The sequence below is a fragment of the Clinocottus analis genome, unplaced genomic scaffold (assembly GCF_023055335.1).
Source record: "Clinocottus analis isolate CAN_PGR_092001 unplaced genomic scaffold, fCliAna1.0.p SCAF_55, whole genome shotgun sequence".
Classification (NCBI taxonomy): domain Eukaryota; kingdom Metazoa; phylum Chordata; class Actinopteri; order Perciformes; family Cottidae; genus Clinocottus; species Clinocottus analis.
This window is the reverse complement of record NW_027176213.1, coordinates 247,496-266,912: the sequence shown is the minus strand read 5'-3', so window position 1 is coordinate 266,912 and position 19,417 is coordinate 247,496. Positions and strand designations below refer to the sequence as shown.

The 19,417-nt window shown below is 50.0% G+C and overlaps 2 protein-coding genes across 5 annotated transcripts in view; both read left to right on the top strand.

Annotated features, from left to right (window-relative positions):
• Window positions 1-764: 764 nt before the first annotated feature.
• Window positions 765-17,204, top strand: si:dkeyp-121d4.3 (uncharacterized). Of its 3 annotated transcripts, none has more exons than XM_068601865.1 (21): window positions 765-1,533; window positions 1,624-1,668; window positions 2,203-2,387; window positions 2,462-2,504; window positions 2,660-2,785; window positions 2,876-2,980; window positions 3,064-3,282; window positions 3,452-3,598; window positions 3,699-3,929; window positions 4,677-4,895; window positions 5,041-5,187; window positions 5,804-6,043; window positions 6,902-7,069; window positions 7,162-7,395; window positions 8,000-8,104; window positions 8,244-8,381; window positions 8,629-8,736; window positions 8,909-8,943; window positions 9,147-11,649; window positions 11,944-12,055; window positions 16,436-17,204. In XM_068601865.1, exons 1-21 carry the CDS (start codon window positions 955-957, stop codon window positions 17,032-17,034), a joined length of 6,288 nt encoding a protein of 2,095 aa, XP_068457966.1. In that variant the 5' UTR covers window positions 765-954; the 3' UTR covers window positions 17,035-17,204. The 3 variants fall into 3 exon arrangements, with proteins under 3 accessions (XP_068457966.1, XP_068457965.1, XP_068457967.1); XM_068601864.1 differs by having other exon boundaries at window positions 2,873-2,980; XM_068601866.1 differs by having other exon boundaries at window positions 2,873-2,980; window positions 12,523-16,570.
• Window positions 17,205-18,543: 1,339 nt separating this feature from the next.
• znf318 (zinc finger protein 318) overlaps window positions 18,544-19,417 on the top strand; it is a 16,697-nt gene continuing 15,823 nt past the window's right edge. Inside the window, exons 1-2 of one of the 2 annotated variants that reach the window (XM_068601868.1) lie at window positions 18,544-18,620; window positions 18,713-18,992. In XM_068601868.1, coding sequence (XP_068457969.1) covers window positions 18,753-18,992 — 240 coding nt within the window. In that variant the 5' untranslated portion in view covers window positions 18,544-18,620; window positions 18,713-18,752. Of the gene's footprint in view, window positions 18,993-19,417 lie in introns of both variants that reach the window. The other variant, XR_011080061.1, reaches the window with a different exon arrangement.

The following is a 19,417-nucleotide window of genomic DNA, read 5'->3' as shown; positions in this document are numbered from 1 at the left end:
ACTCGGTTCTGTCCTGTTGCTCCACAGAGCAACGTGTTGCTGGTAAAAGGGATTATTGATTATTGATCATCTCACGCTCGGCCTTCATTCATTTTTATGACCGATAGAAAAATCTTCAGCTAATTTCACACAAGCTTTTTTTACGCGTTTGTAGAGTCGGATGTTTGAGCGTCAAGGGAGGAGCTTCTGGTTCCACTGCAATGTAACATGTTCTGGTCTCAGTCCAGACTAACGTGTTCTGGTCTCAGTCCAGACTACCGTGTTCCTGTTTGTTGATGTTCTATGAAGTTCTTCTGGTTTTGAGTCGAGCGACAAACTAAATAAAAGCTTTTTCTGCTGCAGGACGACGACCGAGTTCATTTTATTATATTCATCCATGCTACACAACATCCTGTAGGTCCATGCTACACAACATCTTGTAGATCCGTGCTACACAACTTCCTGAATAAAGAAAGTAGCACTTAGTTTAACTTTCTTGACTCTGGTTGTGAGTTTGTCCTCACAGCTGCATGAACTTATTGTGAGTCTCTTTGGATAAAGTCAGCTCAACATAATGTAATAAAATATATACAAATGTATATTTTATTTTATTAGTTTATTTCATGACTAAGTTTATATTATTATATTTATATATATTTACCCTTATATTTGATTATCTTATAAATCTTCGTCACGAGAACAATAAGTTTCTGTTTCCACCGCAGGGCGCTGTGGCGCCGCGTCTGCTATTAAAACCCACGAAGAAGAAGTAGCGGCAGCATTAGCAGTAGAAGAAGAAGAAGCAGCGGCAGAAGAAGAAGAACGTCGTTCTTCCTTCGCGCGCTCGTTCAGCTTTAACTGTTCTGTATTTAAATACTTTGTTAAGCGACGCGTTTGAGACTGAAAAGTATCTTTGGAGCGTGTTGATGGTTCGTGAGTTCACTGCGTCGCTTCCTGCTTTGTTCCGGTGACGACATGACACCCATGCGGCCCCGACCCCCCATGGGACCCCCCATGGGACCCCTGGACATGGGCCCTCCTCCTCCGGGAGGCTGGGGTCCCCCTCCGCCGGGAGGATGGGGTCCACCTCCGCACCCGGAAGACTGGGGCCCTCCGCCGCCTGGAGGCTGGCTCCACCCCGAGGACTGGAGGCCCCCCCATCCTGACTGGAGACCCCCCCACCCTGACTGGAGGCCCCCCCACCCTGACTGGAGGCCCCCCCACCATGAAGACTGGAGGCCCCCCCACCCGGAGGACTGGAGACCCCCCCATCCTGAAGACTGGAGACCCCCCCACCCGGAGGACTGGAGACCCCCCCACCCGGATGACTGGAGACCCCCCCACCCTGAAGACTGGAGACCCCCTCACCCCGAGGACTGGAGACCCCCCCCTCCGGGCTGGGGGCCCCCTGGCTGGGGGCCCGAGCCTGTTCCATCTGGACCACCAATTCCTCCCCCGGACCCTGTGACCTATGGACCGGGGCCGGCCCCCCCTCCAGCCTGCGGGCCCCCGCTGGGCTACATGAGCTTCCCCCCGCCCGGCTGGACAGGACAGGTGAGCAAGGTCCTCCAGGTCCTGCAGGTGTTCCAGGTCCTTAGTCCCTTGTTGGAGTGAGTGGTGGTTGACGAGCCTCTCTGTGTTCAGGTGGAGGAGGAGATGCTGAACCCGCCCCCAGACCAGCCGGAATGGGTGAGTCCATAAGAGACCTGGTCCTGTACTGGGTTGAGGTTTAAATGGTAGTTTATCAGACTGTAGATATGTTGGCTGTGGGGTTCCACAAGGATGTAATTTAGGCCCTTTGCGCTTTTCCATTTTTACACATGGTCTCACTTTGTCAATTAAAAATTCCAACATGGTGTTGAATGCTGATGACAACACTGTATAACAATGCTTCAAACTAACTGGAACCATTCTGAGTCAGGGTAAGTAGCTGCTAAGGACATCGATCAGCTACAACAGGTTCAGATTAGGACTCCAGTGTTCAGTAAGAACTAATATATACCATAATATATAACATAATATAGCATACTTGCTCTCTCGCCTGTCATGGTTCTCAGTGAAGACTCAACTTCACTAAAGCCTTCTCCTGTGTGGCATCAGTACTAAGGGGTCCAAGTCTTCAGGGTCACATGTTGAACCCAGATCCGGTCCATGATCTGAGTTTGCCTAATCCAGATCTAGTCCATGATCTGAGTTTGCCTAATCCAGATCCATGTTTTTCAGATCAAAGCCTTGATTTCAGCTCCGGGTTCTGAGTTAACTCCGGGGGAAACTAAGAATCCCACCGAGGAGCCGCCCACCACTCCAACCCCAGCGGCTGACCCCGCTGCTGCTGCCCAGAGACCCAGACCTGATCCCGCCAAGACCAACAGAGCTCTGGGGCTTCTGGGGAAGCGCACGTTTGATAAGTAAGTGGGTTGTTGGACGCTGCAGTTGGTCTCGCGTCCTCTTTGTCGCTGACGTTGTGTGTTTGTGTCCTCAGGCCTCCTCCTGGCCGGTCCACCGGGATCATCTCCTTCATTGGGGTAGGTAGACCTGGTCCAGAGACCACGCCTTGTGCTTTCTCCTGTCTCACATGTCTGTCTGCACGGGTTGATCAGAAAGACTTGCATCGTCTCTGCTGGAGGGACCATGCGAGTCCAGATCCAGTCCCTAATCGGAGCGTGTCACTGGTCCTCAGCCCTCCTTCGGCTACATCGAGAGAGAGGATCTGGAGAAGTTCACCTTCAGCTTTGCTGCCTTCTTTGGAAACCCAAAAGCCATGACGCCCGGGGTCAGAGTTCACTTCACCGCCTGCAAGGAGAAGGTGAGCCTGTTTCTCCATAGAAACCATTAGTCCCATTGGTATGTAAATGTCACAAACTGGTTTTAAAGGATAGTTCATGTTTTGAAGCAGAGCGGGTCCATAGCCACGGATGTGAAGGTTGCACCTGGGGGAACCGAGAACGTGGACACAGAGATCTACGAAGCCGTGGTCAGCCAGCCCATCACTGAGCCTCAGGTCAGTTTGGACGCCGCCCGACCCTTCCTGTTTCCTGTTTCATGCTGTCGCTGACCCTTGGTCCTGCTTGGTCGGTTCTGCAGCCCGGCGAGCGGCAGTACCCAGGTCAGGTCCACGTGGACATCGGGTCGCTGAGGACCAACCTGAGGTTTGACAGGAAGGACAGCACGGTGACGCTGCTGAAGAACGACCAGGTGCTCATCAACGTGCTGACCGACATTGTCAGCGAGAAGAGGAAGGCCACGAACATCAAACCCCAAATCCCCTCCACCTTCAGCAGCACCGCCGAGACCAGAGAGCAGGTCCGACACACACACACACACACACACACACACACACACACACACACACACACACACACACACACACACACACACACACTAAACCGTATAAAGGGTCTTCATTAATGGGGTCCTGGTCCACGGTTCCAGACCTCAGGTCAGGTCTCTGAGTGTTTCTGAACTCTTTCAGGGCGTCATCGTCAGCCTGAAGGACAGCGAAGGCGTCATCAAGTGTGACGAGCACGGCGAGCTTCCCTTCAGCGTCAGAGAGAACTTCAGCGACATCGAGTTCACCGACGAGGACGTCAACGAGGAGGTGGAGTTCACCGTCGCTACGGTGAGCAGCGCGTCTTCAAAGACCTTTTCCACTTCCTGTCGCAGGCCGTTCTGTCCGGGAGTTTATTCTGCGGCGGCGTTTGTGTTGGTGTGTTCCTCAGCTGAAGGGGGGCAAGCGGGCCATCAGGATCCGGCGGGTGAAGGAGCCCCTCCTCCTGACGCTCTCCGCAGCCACGGCCGCCGCCGAGGAGGCCGCCGCCCACGGCTCCGCCGGGGAAGACAACCTCTGGCGGAACGGGAAGGCCGGCGTCGCGCCGGAACTGGGCGTCAACATGAAGCTGGACACAGATCTGTACGAGGGCATCGTCAGCCAGCCAATCATAGAGCCCACGGTGAGGACACGCCCCTAAACGCTGCCCCCCTCTGGGAGGAGCTTATGGAGGACACGATGCCCCCCTCAGGGAGGGGCTTATAGAGGACACGCCCCTAAACGCTGCCCCACTCTGGGAGGAGCTTATGGAGGACACGATGCCCCCCTCAGGGAGGGGCTTATAGAGGACACGCCCCTAAACGCTGCCCCACTCTGGGAGGAGCTTATGGAGGACACGATGCCCCCCCTCAGGGAGGGGCTTATAGAGGACACGCCCCTAAACGCTGCCCCACTCTGGGAGGAGCTTATGGAGGACACGATGCCCCCTCAGGGAGGGGCTTATAGAGGACACGCCCCTAAACGCTGCCCCCCTCAGTTAGGAGCTTATGGAGGACACGATGCCCCCCTCAGGGAGGAGCTTATGGAGGACACGCCCCTAAACGCTGCCCCCCTCAGTTAGGAGCTTATGGAGGACACGATGCCCCCCTCAGGGAGGAGCTTATAGAGGACACGCCCCTAAACGCTGCCCCCCTCAGTTAGGAGCTTATGGAGGACACGATGCCCCCCTCAGGGAGGGGCTTATAGAGGACACGCCCCTAAACGCTGTGTTTCTTGTAGGTGAAGAGGACAGACGTATAATAGTTGATATTGATAACCATCATGGTGTGAATCTAGCGCATATAAAGCCTCCATAACCTCTGATGATGTCATGACCTTGTTTGTAATCTAATGGGCTGTAACTGGTTCCACTGGTTCCGCTCCCTCCCAGCCCAACATGCAGGGTTACCCGGGTCAGATCCACGCCAACATCGGCCCCCTGAAGACCAACGTGACCTTCGACCACCGGGACTGCGGCGTGACGCTGCTGAGGAACGACCACGTGCTCATCAACCTGCTGGTGGACGTGGTCACCGGCAAGAGGAGGGCGGCCAACATCAAGCACAAGATCCCCTTCACCTTCAGCTACACCAAGGAGAAGAGAGAGCTGGTAGCGCGCCGTCGTCCCGGACATGTGGTTTAAAGTCATGAGATTTGGTTAAGAGTCATGAAATTTGGTAGCGCGCCGCTGCCGGTCGGGTCTGTGTTCTTCTTCTTCTGTGGTGGCCACGACTGAACCCTTGACTCTGTTTCAGGGCATCGTCACCTTTCTGGGTCCAGAAGAGGGAATCGTGAACTCGGAGCAGCTCGGCGAGCTTCCTTTTGACGTCTGTGAGAACTTCAGCGACGTCAAGTTCAACAGCAGCGACATCCACAAGGAGGTGGAGTTCACGGTCGCCATGGTGAGTCTGACGGACAGGCCCCTCCCTCATGGAGAACCTGGAACAGTCCTGGAGTTTTTAAATGGTCATTTTCAGGCCTGGAAAAATCCTTGAAAAACAAAAAGTCCCCAAAGTGGTGTGAATGTGTTATATTCATGTGTTCATGACGTTCATTTAGTTTAAATAATGAATCTGCTGTTAAAAGAAAGAGGCTCAACATGTCAGCAGCACACATACAGACATCTATATAAATGTTTATTCTTTTAATAAACTATTGTCTCTCATTCATTTGAGTCATTTAAGGTTTACTGTATGCTTTGAATCCTCATTGTTAGTTTAAATACTACATTTTATCACTTTTACTGTTCACACACACATTTCACACCATGTTTGCTCATGGACATTTAGTTTAAAGTCATGAAAATATGGTCGTGGACGTCGGGTTTAAAGTCGTGGACGTCGGGTTTAAAGTCGTGGACGTCGGGTTTAAAGTCGTGGACGTCGGGTTTAAAGTCGTGGACGTCGGGTTTAAAGTCGTGGACGTCGGGTTTAAAGTCGTGGACGTCGGGTTTAAAGTCGTGGAGATCCATTGGTCAGAATGTTATGGACCCGCCTCATCCCTTGCTTTGATTGGCAGGTGAAGTCGGAAAAGAGAGCCATTCGGCTGCTGAGGACCAAGAGGGTGGAGGACCAGATCCTGGAGGAGCAGAAGAGGCGGGAGGAGGAAGAGAAGAGGAAGAAGAGGGAGGAGCAGGACAGGAGGAAACAAGAGGAGGACAGGAAGAGGAGGGACGAGGAGGCGGAGCAGCGGCAGAGGGAGGCGGAGAGGAAGAAGAGGGAGGAGGTGGCGGCGGCGCTGGCTGCAGCCAAATGCAAAGTAAGAGCTCTTGATTTCTCTCTGTGTTCACATCGTGATGAAAACAGCAGAAGAATAAAGTCCAGAGAATTCATGGAGTTTATTAATATGGTTATCAGCAATAACCTGTACGCCTCCATCAGGCCTCACAAAGACAAGTGTACCAAGAAACCAACCACCACTAACATTACGCCCTGGTGGTCAGAGCAGGAGGTGGTGGGCAGGACCTGGCTCCATGTACAGTTAGTCATGTGTTAATGGTGTCGGTAATTCATGGAGAAGGAGATGGAGGGAGGCATTAGCAGGAGGGACACAGGAGGCAGGAGCTGTGCTCCTCCACTTTTTTGAAGGAAACAACATGTCTCCTCCACCTTAACGACATGTCTCCTCCACCTTAACGACATGTCTCCTCCACCTTAACGGCATGTCTCCTCCACCTTAACGACATGTCTCCTCCACCTTAACGGCATGTCTCCTCCACCTTAACGACATGTCTCCTCCACCTTAACGACATGTCTCCTCCACCTTAACGACATGTCTCCTCCACCTTAACGGCATGTCTCCTCCACCTTAACGGCATGTCTCCTCCACCTTAACGGCATGTCTCCTCCACCTTAACGGCATGTCTCCTCCACCTTAACGACATGTCTCCTCCACCTTAACGGCATGTCTCCTCCACCTTAACGACATGTCTCCTCCACCTTAACGACATGTCTCCTCCACCTTAACGGCATGTCTCCTCCACCTTAACGACATGTCTCCTCCACCTTAACGGCATGTCTCCTCCACCTTAACGGCATGTCTCCTCCACCTTAACGACATGTCTCCTCCACCTTAACGACATGTCTCCTCCACCTTAACGACATGTCTCCTCCTCAGTGGACGCCGCTCGGCATCCAGGTCAGGAACCCTGACACGCTGGACGACGTCAGCAAGGAGCGATTCCAAGGCACCGTCCTCAAAGCCATCTCCAGATATCCACGGAAGGAGATCAAGAAGGAGCCTGCGGAGAACCCGGGAGAACCAGGAGGTGCAGGGCTGCCCCAGGTGCAGAGAACCACCACTCAGAACATTCTGCAGGTGTTTCTATTATTTATTCCCTTTCTTTAGCTGTAAATTACATGTTTTCTTTTCCGCAGGTCAAAATCAAAGTAGAGAAAATGGATGAAGATGAGAAGGAAGAGGCGGAAGGCAAACTAGAAGGAGAGGAGGAGGTGAAGGAGGTGGAGGAGAAGCTGCCAGCAGCTCCAGCAGCAGTGAAGCCGGACCCAGAGATGGGCCGACTGGTGATGACCATTGACGGCCAACAGAAGCTGCTTCCCTTCGGACCCCAGGACCTGCTGAGCAGCGCCACCATGCTGGACGGAGACAAGGTGACGACTCAGTCAGGTTCTGTTGGGAGGCGCAGGATCCAAGTCTCACGCCTGGACGCCTCGAGGAAACGCTCCTCGACTCCCAACAGAACCCGGCGTCATGATTTAATAAGCACCAAGCGCGACTGTTATCGGACGAGACAACATGTTTTTGTACGTTTCCTCATCTCCGTCCCCACATGTCGTTCAACTTCATTTAAATCACTACAATACCGCAAACCCTGAGACATCGAGTGAAAAATAATGAAAGTATTTTTTTCCTTCCTCCGTCTCACGTTTCCTCGTCCTCGCATGTGACATTGTGTCTGACGTTCTGTGTGTCGCGTTCTGTCTGTGACGTTCTGTCTGTGACGTTCTGTGTGTCGCGTTCTGTGTGTGACATTGTGTCTGACGTTCTGTGTGTCGCATTCTGTCTGTGACGTTCTGTGTGTGACGTTCTGTGTGTGACGTTCTGTGTGTGACGTTCTGTGTGTGACGTTCTGTGTGTGACGTTCTGTGTGTGACGTTCTGTGTGTCGCGTTCTGTCTGTGACGTTCTGTGTGTGACGTTCTGTGTGTGACGTTCTGTGTGTGACGTTCTGTGTGTCGCGTTCTCGCCTGTGAAGGTTCGCTTCAACATCGCGACCCACGGAGAGACCAAAGAGGAGCGAGCCACCTTTGTGGAGATCCTCCCCGACTCCTTCGAAGAGTCCATCGAACAACGTCGACATGTAAGTCCTCTCAGAGTCCAGACTCATGGCCTGTGTTCCTCCTCTAGGGCATCGTGATAGAGTTCTCCTTCATGGCCTGTGTTCCTCCTCTAGGGCATCGTGATAGAGTTCTCCTTCATGGCCTGTGTTCCTCCTCTAGGGCATCGTGATAGAGTTCTCTCACGCCTCCGGACTCATCAAGTGTGCTCAGAACCCTCAGCTCTACTTCCACATGTCGGAGGTGATCGAGAAGAAGAGGCTGGAGCTGAACGAGAAAGTCGAGTTCAGCGTGGTGCCGGTGAGTCCTGATCCTCCTCTGGACCTTCAGGGTCCCTTTTTGATCCTCATCTAGACCTTCAGGGTCCCTTTTTTATCCTCTTCTGGACCTTCAGGGTCTCTTTTGATCCTCATCTGGACCTTCAGGGTCTCTTTTGATTGAAAAGTCCTAAATTCCTCGGGTAGTTTCCGATGGCTTCCTGCTGTGTGTGATAAACTGGACCTTGAACATTCTCTTGTTGTGTAAAAACATTGCTGTGCTTCTCCAGCATGAGACGGCAGAAGGCGGGAACCAGGCCATCAGGATCAAGCGCTTCACCGAGAGCGTCTTCCTGCCCGTCCGGAGGCTGGGAGGTGTCGGGGCCAACAGAGGGAAGGTGAGGAGGACTTAATGGTGGTTAAATGTCCTGAAAATAAAGTAATGGAAATTTGGTTGAAAGCCATGGAAAAATCCTGGAAATCCATTGGGGAAAATGTGCATGAACCCTGCATTCTGTGACCTGATGAGGTCATTGTGTTTCTAACCTCTGATGTGCGTGTTGTTGCTAGATGACCATCAAGCTGGCCAAAGCAGAAGACACTGAGTGAGTAATGACTTCTTAATGTGGTAGAATATAAACCATACCGGAGGAGTTGTTCTTGTATAATTCAAATACTTACCTATTTATGTGTAAATGTAGATGGTCACGTTTGTAACCTGACTCGATGAACACATTGGCATTTAAACAGGATGTATAGAAATACAAACGATGTGACGTTATTACCAGAAGCCCCTCCGACTTTTCAGAAAAGAAAAACCAGAGGCCGACAAGCTGAAGGCCGTGGTGAAGAATCTTCGAACGCAGGACAGCAAGACCGCTATCGGCAGAAGGGACTACGCAGCCACTCGGCGTAAACATGGCCGGAGCAGGAGCAGGAGTCCGAGCAGGAGTCGGGCCAGGAGCAGGAGTCCGAGCAGGAGTCGGGCCAGGAGCAGGAGTCCGAGCAGGAGTCGGGCCAGGAGCAGGAGTCCGAGCAGGAGTCGGGCCAGGAGCAGGAGCAGAAGTCCGAGCAGGAGTAGGGCAAGGAGCAGGAGCAGAAGTCCGCCCAGAGACCAGTTTGGGCGTATCATCAAAAAGAGACGCAGCACCAGCACTGACCGTGACCATAAAAGCAGCCGGTCCAGACGGAGCCGGAGCCGCGAGAGACCAAACCGGCCCGCGAAGAGGAGTCACAGCAGGAGTCGCAGCCGGAGCAAGAGTTCCAGCAGGAGTCGCAGCAGGAGCAAGGAGAGGGCCGTCAAGAGGAGGAGCAAAACCAGCAGAGAAACTGAAGACAGCCACAAGAGGAGGAGCGAGCCGAGCCCTCCTGCCAGACGCGGTGGAGTCGTGGACGACGAGCTCGCGAGGAAGAAGCGGGAGCTGGAGGAGCTGAACGACATGATCGCCTACAAGAAGTCTCTGGTGGACATGGACCCCGGACAGAGGACGTGTATAGACTATGACCACGGCCGGATCGCCGTACCTCTTACAGAGTACAAACCGGTCCGGTCTATCCTGAAGAAGCGACCAGACGGACCCGATTATTGTTCTTCTCAGCCCTACGACGGCCCTTACTACGACCGGCCGTACAGTCCTTACCAGGACCGGCGGTACATGGAGCGCCCCGGCGATCCGTTCGCCGGTCGTCCCTACGCCGACCGCCCCTATGACGCTCGTCTCTATGGTGACCCTTCCTATGGCGGCGTTCCCGCTGCCGGCCAACGTTACACCGATCGCTACGATGTTTACGATGAGCCGTACGAAGACCGCTACTACGACCCGGCATACGCGGACCGACCGTTCAATGATCCCTATCGCCCTATCCAGCGGAGCCAGTCTCCACAACCCTGCAGCCCCTCGCCTCCTTCTCAGCCTGCCCAAGTTCCTTCTGCTTCCACTCAACCTCCATTGATGAATACTGCAGCAACGTCATCTTCCCAACCCTCTGTGAGACCTCTTTCTCCTGCAGAACAGCCTCCCGGAAGCCCCTCTACGATGCTGAAGAACACGGCTCCACGCCATGCAGCGCCGGCTGTGAAACAGCCCCTCGATCGCTTCCTCGACATGCTAAATAAAAAGGTGGACGCGGAAAAGAAACCGGAACCGGTTCTTGTGAACGATGACCTCCTGCCTCACGAGCGGGCACTTCAAGATGGCGGTGGTTTCTCTCGTATCCTGGGATTGGCTCAAGAGCAACCCAGCTGCAGTCTCGCTCTGGAGGGGAAAAACACACAGCTAAGCCCTAAAAGAACCTCAGTAGAGAGAAGTGAGGAACCAAAGGACAACGCAGAACCCTACGACAAAATCCAAAGTCTACTCCGTACAATTGGCCTGAAGCTGAGTACAGGGGATATGTCCAAACTGGCGAGCCGAGCCCAAGAAAAAATCTACAGCCCGAAATCCTCATCCTCAGAGAGAGAGACTTTGTTATCCTCAAAGGAAGAACGGCAAACGAGTAGAACCGGTTCCGTTGAATTGGATCACATCTTTTCCCCCTTGCCTGCTCGGTCCTCCAGCTTGGAGCCACTCGGCAGATCGAAAGCCGTCTCTGAGTACGAGGGGTTCCTGGACCAGCAGGAGCTGGAGGCGCTGCAGAAGGCGCAACAGCAGCAGAGTCTTACCAAGACCATGGGAAGCACACCCTCCACGACTTCTCCTCCATCAGCTCCTCCTGAGCCTACGCCCGCCCACTACCAACATCCACTGCCACCAAGCAACTGGCCCCTTGGAGTCACTACCCAGCTTCCTCCAGAGCAGAGGTCCAGCACCCCCAGCATGGGTTCTTCCGTTTCTCCTGCAACTGGTCCACCACCCCAGAGGATTGGTCTTCCTCCAGGACCTCCCCCTGGCCCTCCGCCCCGGCGTCCTCCTCCAGGACCTCCTCCTGGACCTCCACCCCGTTATCCTTCCGGACAAGCTCTTTTTGCTCCACCCTCCAGTCATACGGTCTTCCCTTTCATTGGCCAGCCCCCTGCGGCGCCCCCCCTTCACTCCTCCAGTCCTTTGCAGCCTTTAGTCGTCACCGCGGTATCACCGCCACCGTCGACACCCGCACCGTCCGGTCCGGCCGACGTCAGCCAGTCCTCCATCTCTACCACAGTGGCCAGATGCCTGAAGGTCATCGAGACGGTGAAGTCTCTGGCTGTTCAACCACCAGCCAGACCGGTCAAATCAGTCCAGTTCAGTTTACCCACAGCCCCTCCACCGGCCTCCTGTCACCAGACCTCAACGGAGGCCGATGATGAGATAAAGAACAAGCAGAAGGAGAAGGTATGGTCACCTTTTTAAACTTTCACTTGATTAAAAGTAAGAAAGTAGGGTCAGATTTACTGAAGATGTCAAAGTAAGAGAACCTGTGAAGAAGAAGGGAGTGTTTTTTATCTTCAGTTTGGATGGACCATTGCAAATCATTCTGTGGCTAATCTACACCTTTTTCAAGGATCTGTATCTGCTGTCACAGTTTGGTTTTCTGAGCCACATGTGATCCAGACAGACCGGGATTCAACTCTTAGAAGTGATGGCAGACACGAGGGGAAGCTGTGACTTGATGTGTTTGTGTTGCAGCTGGATTCGTACAACCAGAGGGTTTTAGAAAAGAGGGAGCAGAACTACAAGGATTGGCTCACCCGCAAGAATCAGGGCGGCGAGTGGAAGGACGGCGTGCGGGTGTTCCCAGGTATCAGATCCCTTTCTGTTACATACATCAAACTTAACTAGCAACCTTTTGAATTACTGTGATTCATGAGTTGAGCATAAAGGTTTGTTCTCTGTGTGCTAGTTCTTCAAAGAGATGTATTTTTAAGTAAACAAGTTAGGGAAATGACAAGTTAATGCATGTCATTTATTTTACGTTTAGGGCTAAATATCGAAAATGCTAAACAGCGACTTAGAGCAGCTTATGAGACATTTATTTCCCCCGTTAGCCAGGCTTTGGTGAGATCCAGAGTTACTTGATTAACTTTGGTAAAAATAGTAAGAAGTTCACATGATGGAAGTATCGCTAAGTGTTGTCTGGATCGAACTAAAGTAAAGACGCGTCTCCAGTCCCACAAGGCAGGAAGTGATCTTAGAGTTTCACTCCACCTCAAAGCTACAAGAATGTCTTGCGCATTGTCTTGTGTGTCTTGTTTCATTTTGTGATAGAAATCGAGGATCACAAGAAGGTTTGTCCTGGAAATGTCTTTGCTTGAATCAACTTTTCTAGCGTCTCGTGCTCTCCCAGCAGCACCAACACGTCCTGACGTAGTAACACGACTAGACTCCTTTCGGGCATTGCCCTCGTTCTTCTGCCTCAGTCGTTAGCCGATCTTAGTGGTCGACCCGGCGGTCAAGAGAAGAAGCCAGCTGCAATCTCAACTGCACAAAGTAAAATCTTTTTCCTCTTCCTATGATGTTATCTAGTTTCAAACAACCAGGAGTCCAGAAAGCACAGATAGTCAGATCAGCTTATGAGACTTTAATATCGAGATGTTTTTTCGAAGGTTATGTTTCCAGATGCCACTGCGAGTCTCAGTACTGACGCCAGCACTGTATATTCTTGATTTAACTAGTCAGTAAACTGTGAACATGCGTTTGATGCCAACCTTGGATACCTGGCTGTTTTCAGTACTTGAATAGTAGCAAGTAATTATTGAGGTGTGATACTCAGCACTAGCGAGCTAGACGTGTAGATTAGTGAGACTCTTGAGGCAAGCTAGTTTTGTTTGGTCCATGTCTCCCTCTTCCAGCTTAAATACTGCTACTCCCTTCAGGGGTCACTTCAATATCCCATGATTTAATCTGGGTCCACTAGGGACAAACTACAAGGCAATAGATCCGCTCTGAGCTTTGTTAAAGTTTGGCGGTCGCAAAACTACAATCCCTTTGACCCCATGCTCAGTATTTCTGTTGATGTTGTGCTGTTGCTCCGTGTTCATTGCTCCAAAGAAGAGACGAAGAGGACGGTGAACAACGAGGCGTCTTCAACCCGCCGACCAGAGAGACGGACGCGAAAGGGAACAATCTCCTGTTATAACCGCTGAGTGTAAAATAGCTAGCTGAACATGCTAAGCTAATCGCTATACTTGGAGTTGATGTTAATTGACAGTAAACACCGTAACTACGCGTTGCCGTTTAATAAACCTAGAAAGCAGGAAGATGAAGGACAAAGCCCTCGGACCACTCGGTCTTACTACCGCTTGTAGTACTAAGTATAAAGTACTTGGGTAGTAATACTCTCTCGTGTCAGCTAGCTACGACGCCAACGGCAAGAAACTCAAAGAACACGCGATAGTTTGGTTATTTTGTGCAGCACAAGGTCCAGGATGAGTTTAGGTGTCTTCACACGCGTGGTTTCATAACCCAGGACGCCGCCTCGTGGCCGTTTGCTAGATGGGAACATCTAGGCTGATTTGTGGAGCCAGGGTGAGTTCAGAAGGTAAACACACGGTTCTGTCCAGAAACTGCCTCACCAGAGCTGTAAAAATGGTTTTGCCGTTGGACTTTGACTTAATTTCAGTTTTCCAAGAATTTCCTCCAACTGTGAAATTTCGTCTTTCATTCTATTGAACTGAAGAAGGAACATAACTGTCTCTGCGTAATTTACTAAATCGTTACAGAAACGGAAGCCATGTTCAGGAAAGTGCTTGTTTTACTACATCCTGGGCTTCACAGAGCTGTTGGGACCGCTTTCCTGCTCCATGTGCCTCATGCAAAGCTTAGTACATTATTAAGAGCTTCCTCTGTCATGTAGGGGTCGGATGTCATTAAGAATTATTATTGTACATTATTAGGAGCTAACCTGTCATGTAGGGGTCATTGGTCAGATGTCAATAACTTTAACATGCTCATTATAGTGATAAACTAAATCTGTTCCCGATGTATCCCAAACAACCTAAAATATTACGTAATAACTGAATTTTTAATTCTGAGCTTTGACCTCTCTTTACTGTCCAGTTTAAAGCTAACGTTAGCTCAGAAGGCTAACGGAGAGCTTTTACCCTTGGGGGTCATGTATAGGTCATGCCCTTTTGATTTCTATGAACTCGCTTTTCCTTTCAGCCGGTGAAAAGACGCGTTGGCTCAGGAAGCTAACGTAGAGAGCTTTTAACATCATTTAGGAGTCAGTCGGATATCGTTAGCTTTGTCATTTTCAGGCCTGACTTACTGGTAGTCTGTCATCACTATGGTAAGTAACTCTATACCTCATTGGTTATTATTGGGAACCATCATTTTAACCTAATATTTCTCCGCTAAGTTTGTCCTCTTGTTAAATGAAGCCCCCTCAACAAGTTTAGCACATCAGTATTTTTACTTAATCTGTGAATCGGACCCTCAGGATTCTGGCCTTGAGACTAGCTTGTTTTGTGAGCTAATGTTAGCTCAAGGAGCTAACGTAGAAATCTGTTAGCATTGTTTCGAGGTCGCCAGATGGCTGTCGATGTCTTTAGTGGTTTAGTTGGTCAGTAATGTCGGGGTCAGATTAGACCCTTCTGTTCTTGTTTCTGTTCATGTTTAGATGTAACATCACTCGGTTATGCTGCTAACGGGTTTACACGTATTTACGTGCTCAACGATTGTTGTCCTGATTATGTTTTGGGATTATTTTTGCTTTTGTTTCAGTCTTCAAATCGTCATAAACGCTGACTGTCGTTTCTCAGTCGGTGTACTTTTGCAGTTTCGTGACCCAAACGACAATAATTTAAATCCTCTGAACGCAGCGAGTTTCGTCTCTGTATTTATTTATGCTGCTCAGGTAACTTTCCCACACATGAAAACCCATCACAGTGCACCACGAGACGAACAGCCACACTACCGGTTCAGACTGAAGCGGAGACGACGAGGTCCAGTGTGGAGTCGGGAAACAGAAATGGAAAATCACCTCGAAAGGTGTTCAAAATGTTCCAGCTGGATGAGCGTTTGATGGACTCCATCAGTCCTCTGATGATTAGTACCCACATCATCATTTCTGAATCGGTGATCTGCTTTGGGGTAATTTATCATGTTTATAGCAATGAGTGGGATTCGACCCAGCACACATTCATTACCAAACAGTTAATGGCTTGAATCTCGCTCATTTATCAGGGATTTCATTTCCTTTCTCTGAATGAAATACTGGACTCTGGTTTCTCATCGTGTGAGGTTCAGAGGAAACGCTTTGGAGTTAAAGACATTGTTCTTTTTAAAGTAAGAGAAAGATGTAGTCAAAATATTAAGGTTATACCGACATTAAATTTGATCAAATCCAATGCTTCAGTGCTTCGATAGCAGTTTTTGTTGAATGTTATGTTTCCAGCATTGACGGTTAATGCATATACTTGGTTAGCTAGGAGATGCTATAAAACAGCTAAACGTCAGCAACGCCATTCAGATCTCAACTGTGATGTCTAACCTTTCATCTTGAGTAACGCAGAAGGTTTAGAACTGTTTAACGTACATATGTTTGGTCTTGCCGGTGAAGGTAGGTGATCATTTTTGATCTTTTAATTGAATTGATTGATCAGTCTGAGGCTGTTGTTCCAAACCGACATGTACACGTGTATCCTTTGAATCATGAACTCATGAAGCTTTCAAGCTCTTAAAAACTCACTAAAAAGACCACACACATTTCTCATCGACCGCAGTTAAACTGTTAACTTTAGAACTTGATTAACTCTCCCGGTGTGTTCATTACTTTATTAAATGATCAACACTGAGCTAGAAAGAAAGTGCTCTTGAATTGAAGCAGTGATGACTACATTAAGGTAGAGAATAGGAACTACCACAGGTTGACTCTGTTCAGAAGTACTGGATGATACTGGGAGTTGTGGCTAGTTTCACAGAGAGCCAGTGACTTTAGTCAGAAATGTCTCCATTTGCTTTAAGGTCTGGATTAAGGACGTGAATATTTAGATGTTTGTGCAGTTCATTTACATTGATGACATTGTGAGTCGAGTCCAAGAGCAAAGCAAATACTGGTCTCCAGACCATTCAGGTCTCAGTGAAACCAGCCTGAGGACTTGTGTCCCTCAGCAACAGTTTGGGATCCATAAGATTCTTCAGGTTGTGACTTACAAATGCAATCTGTTGAATTTTCTAGGCATGCCGAATGCCAGGGAGCCCAAGAACGTGTGGATCTGTGGTCATTCGCTGGTGTACTGGGCCGAGTCCCGGGCCAAGTCTCCGGAGGTAGGTATGCAGCTGGGCATGGACCCCAGCAAGGTGACCATCTGGTGGAAGGGAACCCAGGGCATGACGTGGTCCCAGCTCCTGCCCCAGCTCCACCAGCTGAAGGTCACCTGGCCCAACCCGGACGTCCTCATCATGCACCTGGGGGGCAACGACCTGAGCACCGACAGCCCCACCGAGCTGCTGGCCTCCGTCAAGAAGGACCTGGCCTCCATGAGGAGCATCTTCCCGCAGTGCCTCGTCGTGTGGTCCAACATTCTCCCTCGGCGAGTGTGGCGCCACTCCACCGACAACCACGAAGTGGACCTGGTCCGGACCACGGTGAACCGCAGGATCCAGAACATCGTCTCTGAGCTGGGCGGCAGCTCGCTGGCCCACGATAACATCCGATGCGGCGCCAACACGGGTCTGTATCGAGCCGACGGCGTCCACCTGTCCCCCAAAGGCATCGACGTCTTCAATCTGAACCTGCAGGACTTCCTGGAGAAGTGGGAGATGGAGCTGACCTAGGGGTTAAGAGTACTTTATGTTTTGTGTCCAATCATAGTTCCATTGATCCAATAACCTTCATTAACTATGGTGTCCAGTTCAGCTTTTATCTTTACACAGGAACTCCAGGACAGATGTTACACTTGAAACATGTTTGTCTTCGTTTAAACAATAAATTGAATATCAACTGATCTGCTGTTGTATCGAGTACAATTTCTTCAATAAAGTCAAACTACAAAGTTCTATCAGTAAGAAACATTTAAGAGCTACTAAAATGCTGCTACTGTGCTAGCTTCCTTACTCAATTTGTAGTCAGGGAGGAGCCAGATAGCAAACAGTCAAGACTTTGTAGAGTGTTTAGCTCGCATTGACGGAGCTGCAAGCTGATTGGCTGTAACAATTATTGTTATTAATGGCTGTTTTTGTAACAATTAGAACTATTTCTTTTTTTGGCCAGGCAGCGTAAAGGTTAAGTGTTCACTCTCATGAGCACAGCCAGTGTACTTCCGGTTCCTACAGTCACAAGAACAGTTGCTCACAAGGGCCCTGAATGGATAAGTTAAAGTGCATGTTCCTTCATTTCAGCAGATTGTGAATCTCTACAGTCAAGATGAGGTGTGTTAGTGTCAGTCTACAGTATTGTGAGTACAAGGTGAGTTTCTGTTTTCTCTGCAGGTTCCACTCCTGGTGAAGATCAGGACTCCAGTGTTTATCAGGTGAAGTGAAGAAAAAAAACATACACTTTTATTAATCCCCTTGGGGAAATTCTTCTCTGCACTTGACCCATTCTTGATTGGGGGGTGGTGGGCTGCCCTGTGGGGCGCCCGGGGAGCAACAAGGGGTTGAGTGTCGCGCTCAGAGACACTTCCACATGTGGAAGGGAGTTCTGTAGGGGAACTGGGGATTGAACCGACGACCTTGTGGTAAGGGGACAACCACTCATCCCCCTGAGCTACAGCTGCCCCGAAAAGCCCCTCATAGTGATCCTGAGACCCGGGTCGGTTGTCATAAATATGTCTCTGCTGTCTAAACTTATATTATTGTTTATTCAATAAATAAATCACAACAAATATTGTTCTTGTTTCATTTGAATTTCAATTAATGTTTGATTGAAGAGGTCCTTAAACTGGACTTATAAAAAAAATACATTTTAATATTTGCAATTGTTGTAATCTGCAGCAGATGAAAAGCATAAGATCTAACCAAATAGAGGATTACAAATGAATTAAATATAAATAAATAAATGCATAAAACAAAGAGATACAGGAATACAAAATGAAAAACAATATATGTCCTGTTATCAACTTGTATTTATCTTTTATTTTTTAATTTCTGTATTCATACATTTATAAATGCATTTATTCATGTACTGTATATTTAAAATGGTGAATAGCTTTAGTTCCGTGTGGTTCCTGGAGGGGCAGCAACGATGCAGTGTGTTTATTTCCAACCGTAGAAGAAGAGCCCGATTCAGTTGCGTCGAAGAAGAGCCCGGAGGCTCCCCGTGGTTCCTGAAAGGGGCAGCAGCGCTGCAGTGAGCGTGTTTGTAGCCGTATTTGTAACCGTAGAAGAAGAACCCGGAGGTTCCACAGAAGAAGAGCCTGAAGGTTCTGTAGAAGAAGATCGAGGAGCTGAGAATCTGTTTTATCGACTCGCTTCATCATTTAGTTGAAATTGTTTTAACGTTTTCGTTAAATAGAAACCGGAAGCTTCCGCTGGTTGAAGGCGGGAAACTGGAGATGTACCGCGGGCGGCCACCCCCGAGAGGAGGCTACCGGCCGCCAATGGAAGGCCGAGGGCCGCCGCCTCCGAGGTCCTACCCAGACCCGGGCTACCGGGACGACCGGACCAGGACCCGGCCTCCGTTCCACCCGGACTCCTACCGCCGCTCGCCCCCCCGCAGGAGGTACCCGTCCCCCGGGAGCCACCGAGGTGGAGAGTACTGGGCCGGGGGTCCTCATGGTGGTCCTCCGAGAGAGGTGAGTCCTCACGAGTCCTAAAGAGTCTCATAAATCGTGTACTTTTTGAATGGGGTCTGGTGTGTCAGACCCCATTCAAAAAACACAATTTAAGAGAACTCGGGAGGTCTCTTCGGCGTTTGCTAGCTGGTTGTGATTTGTTAGCTGGTTGTTGTTAGCTAGCTGGTTGTTGTTAGCTAGCTGGTTGTGGTTAGCTAGCTGGTTGTGGTTTGTTAGCTGGTTGTGGTTTGTTAGCTGGTTGTTGTTAGCTAGCTGGTTGTTGTTAGCTAGCTGGTTGTTGTTAGCTAGCTGGTTGTGGTTTGCTAGCTGGTTGTGGTTTGTTAGCTGATTGTTGTTTGTTAGCTGATTGTTGTTTGCTAGCTGGTTGTGGTTTGCTAGCTGGTTGTGGTTTGTTAGCTGGTTGTTGTTTGCTAGCTGGTTGTGGT

What these genes read in the sequence shown, in the direction of transcription:
- si:dkeyp-121d4.3 (XM_068601864.1), top strand. Translation starts at nt 955, where the DNA reads ATGACACCCATGCGGCCCCGACCCCCCATGGGACCCCCCATGGGACCC. An exon ending in CCGCCGAGACCAGAGAGCAG is followed by an intron (nt 3,283 to 3,451) that starts GTCCGACACACA and finishes GAACTCTTTCAG; the next exon opens with GGCGTCATCGTCAGCCTGAA. An exon ending in CCATGCTGGACGGAGACAAG is followed by an intron (nt 7,396 to 7,999) that starts GTGACGACTCAG and finishes TCGCCTGTGAAG; the next exon opens with GTTCGCTTCAACATCGCGAC.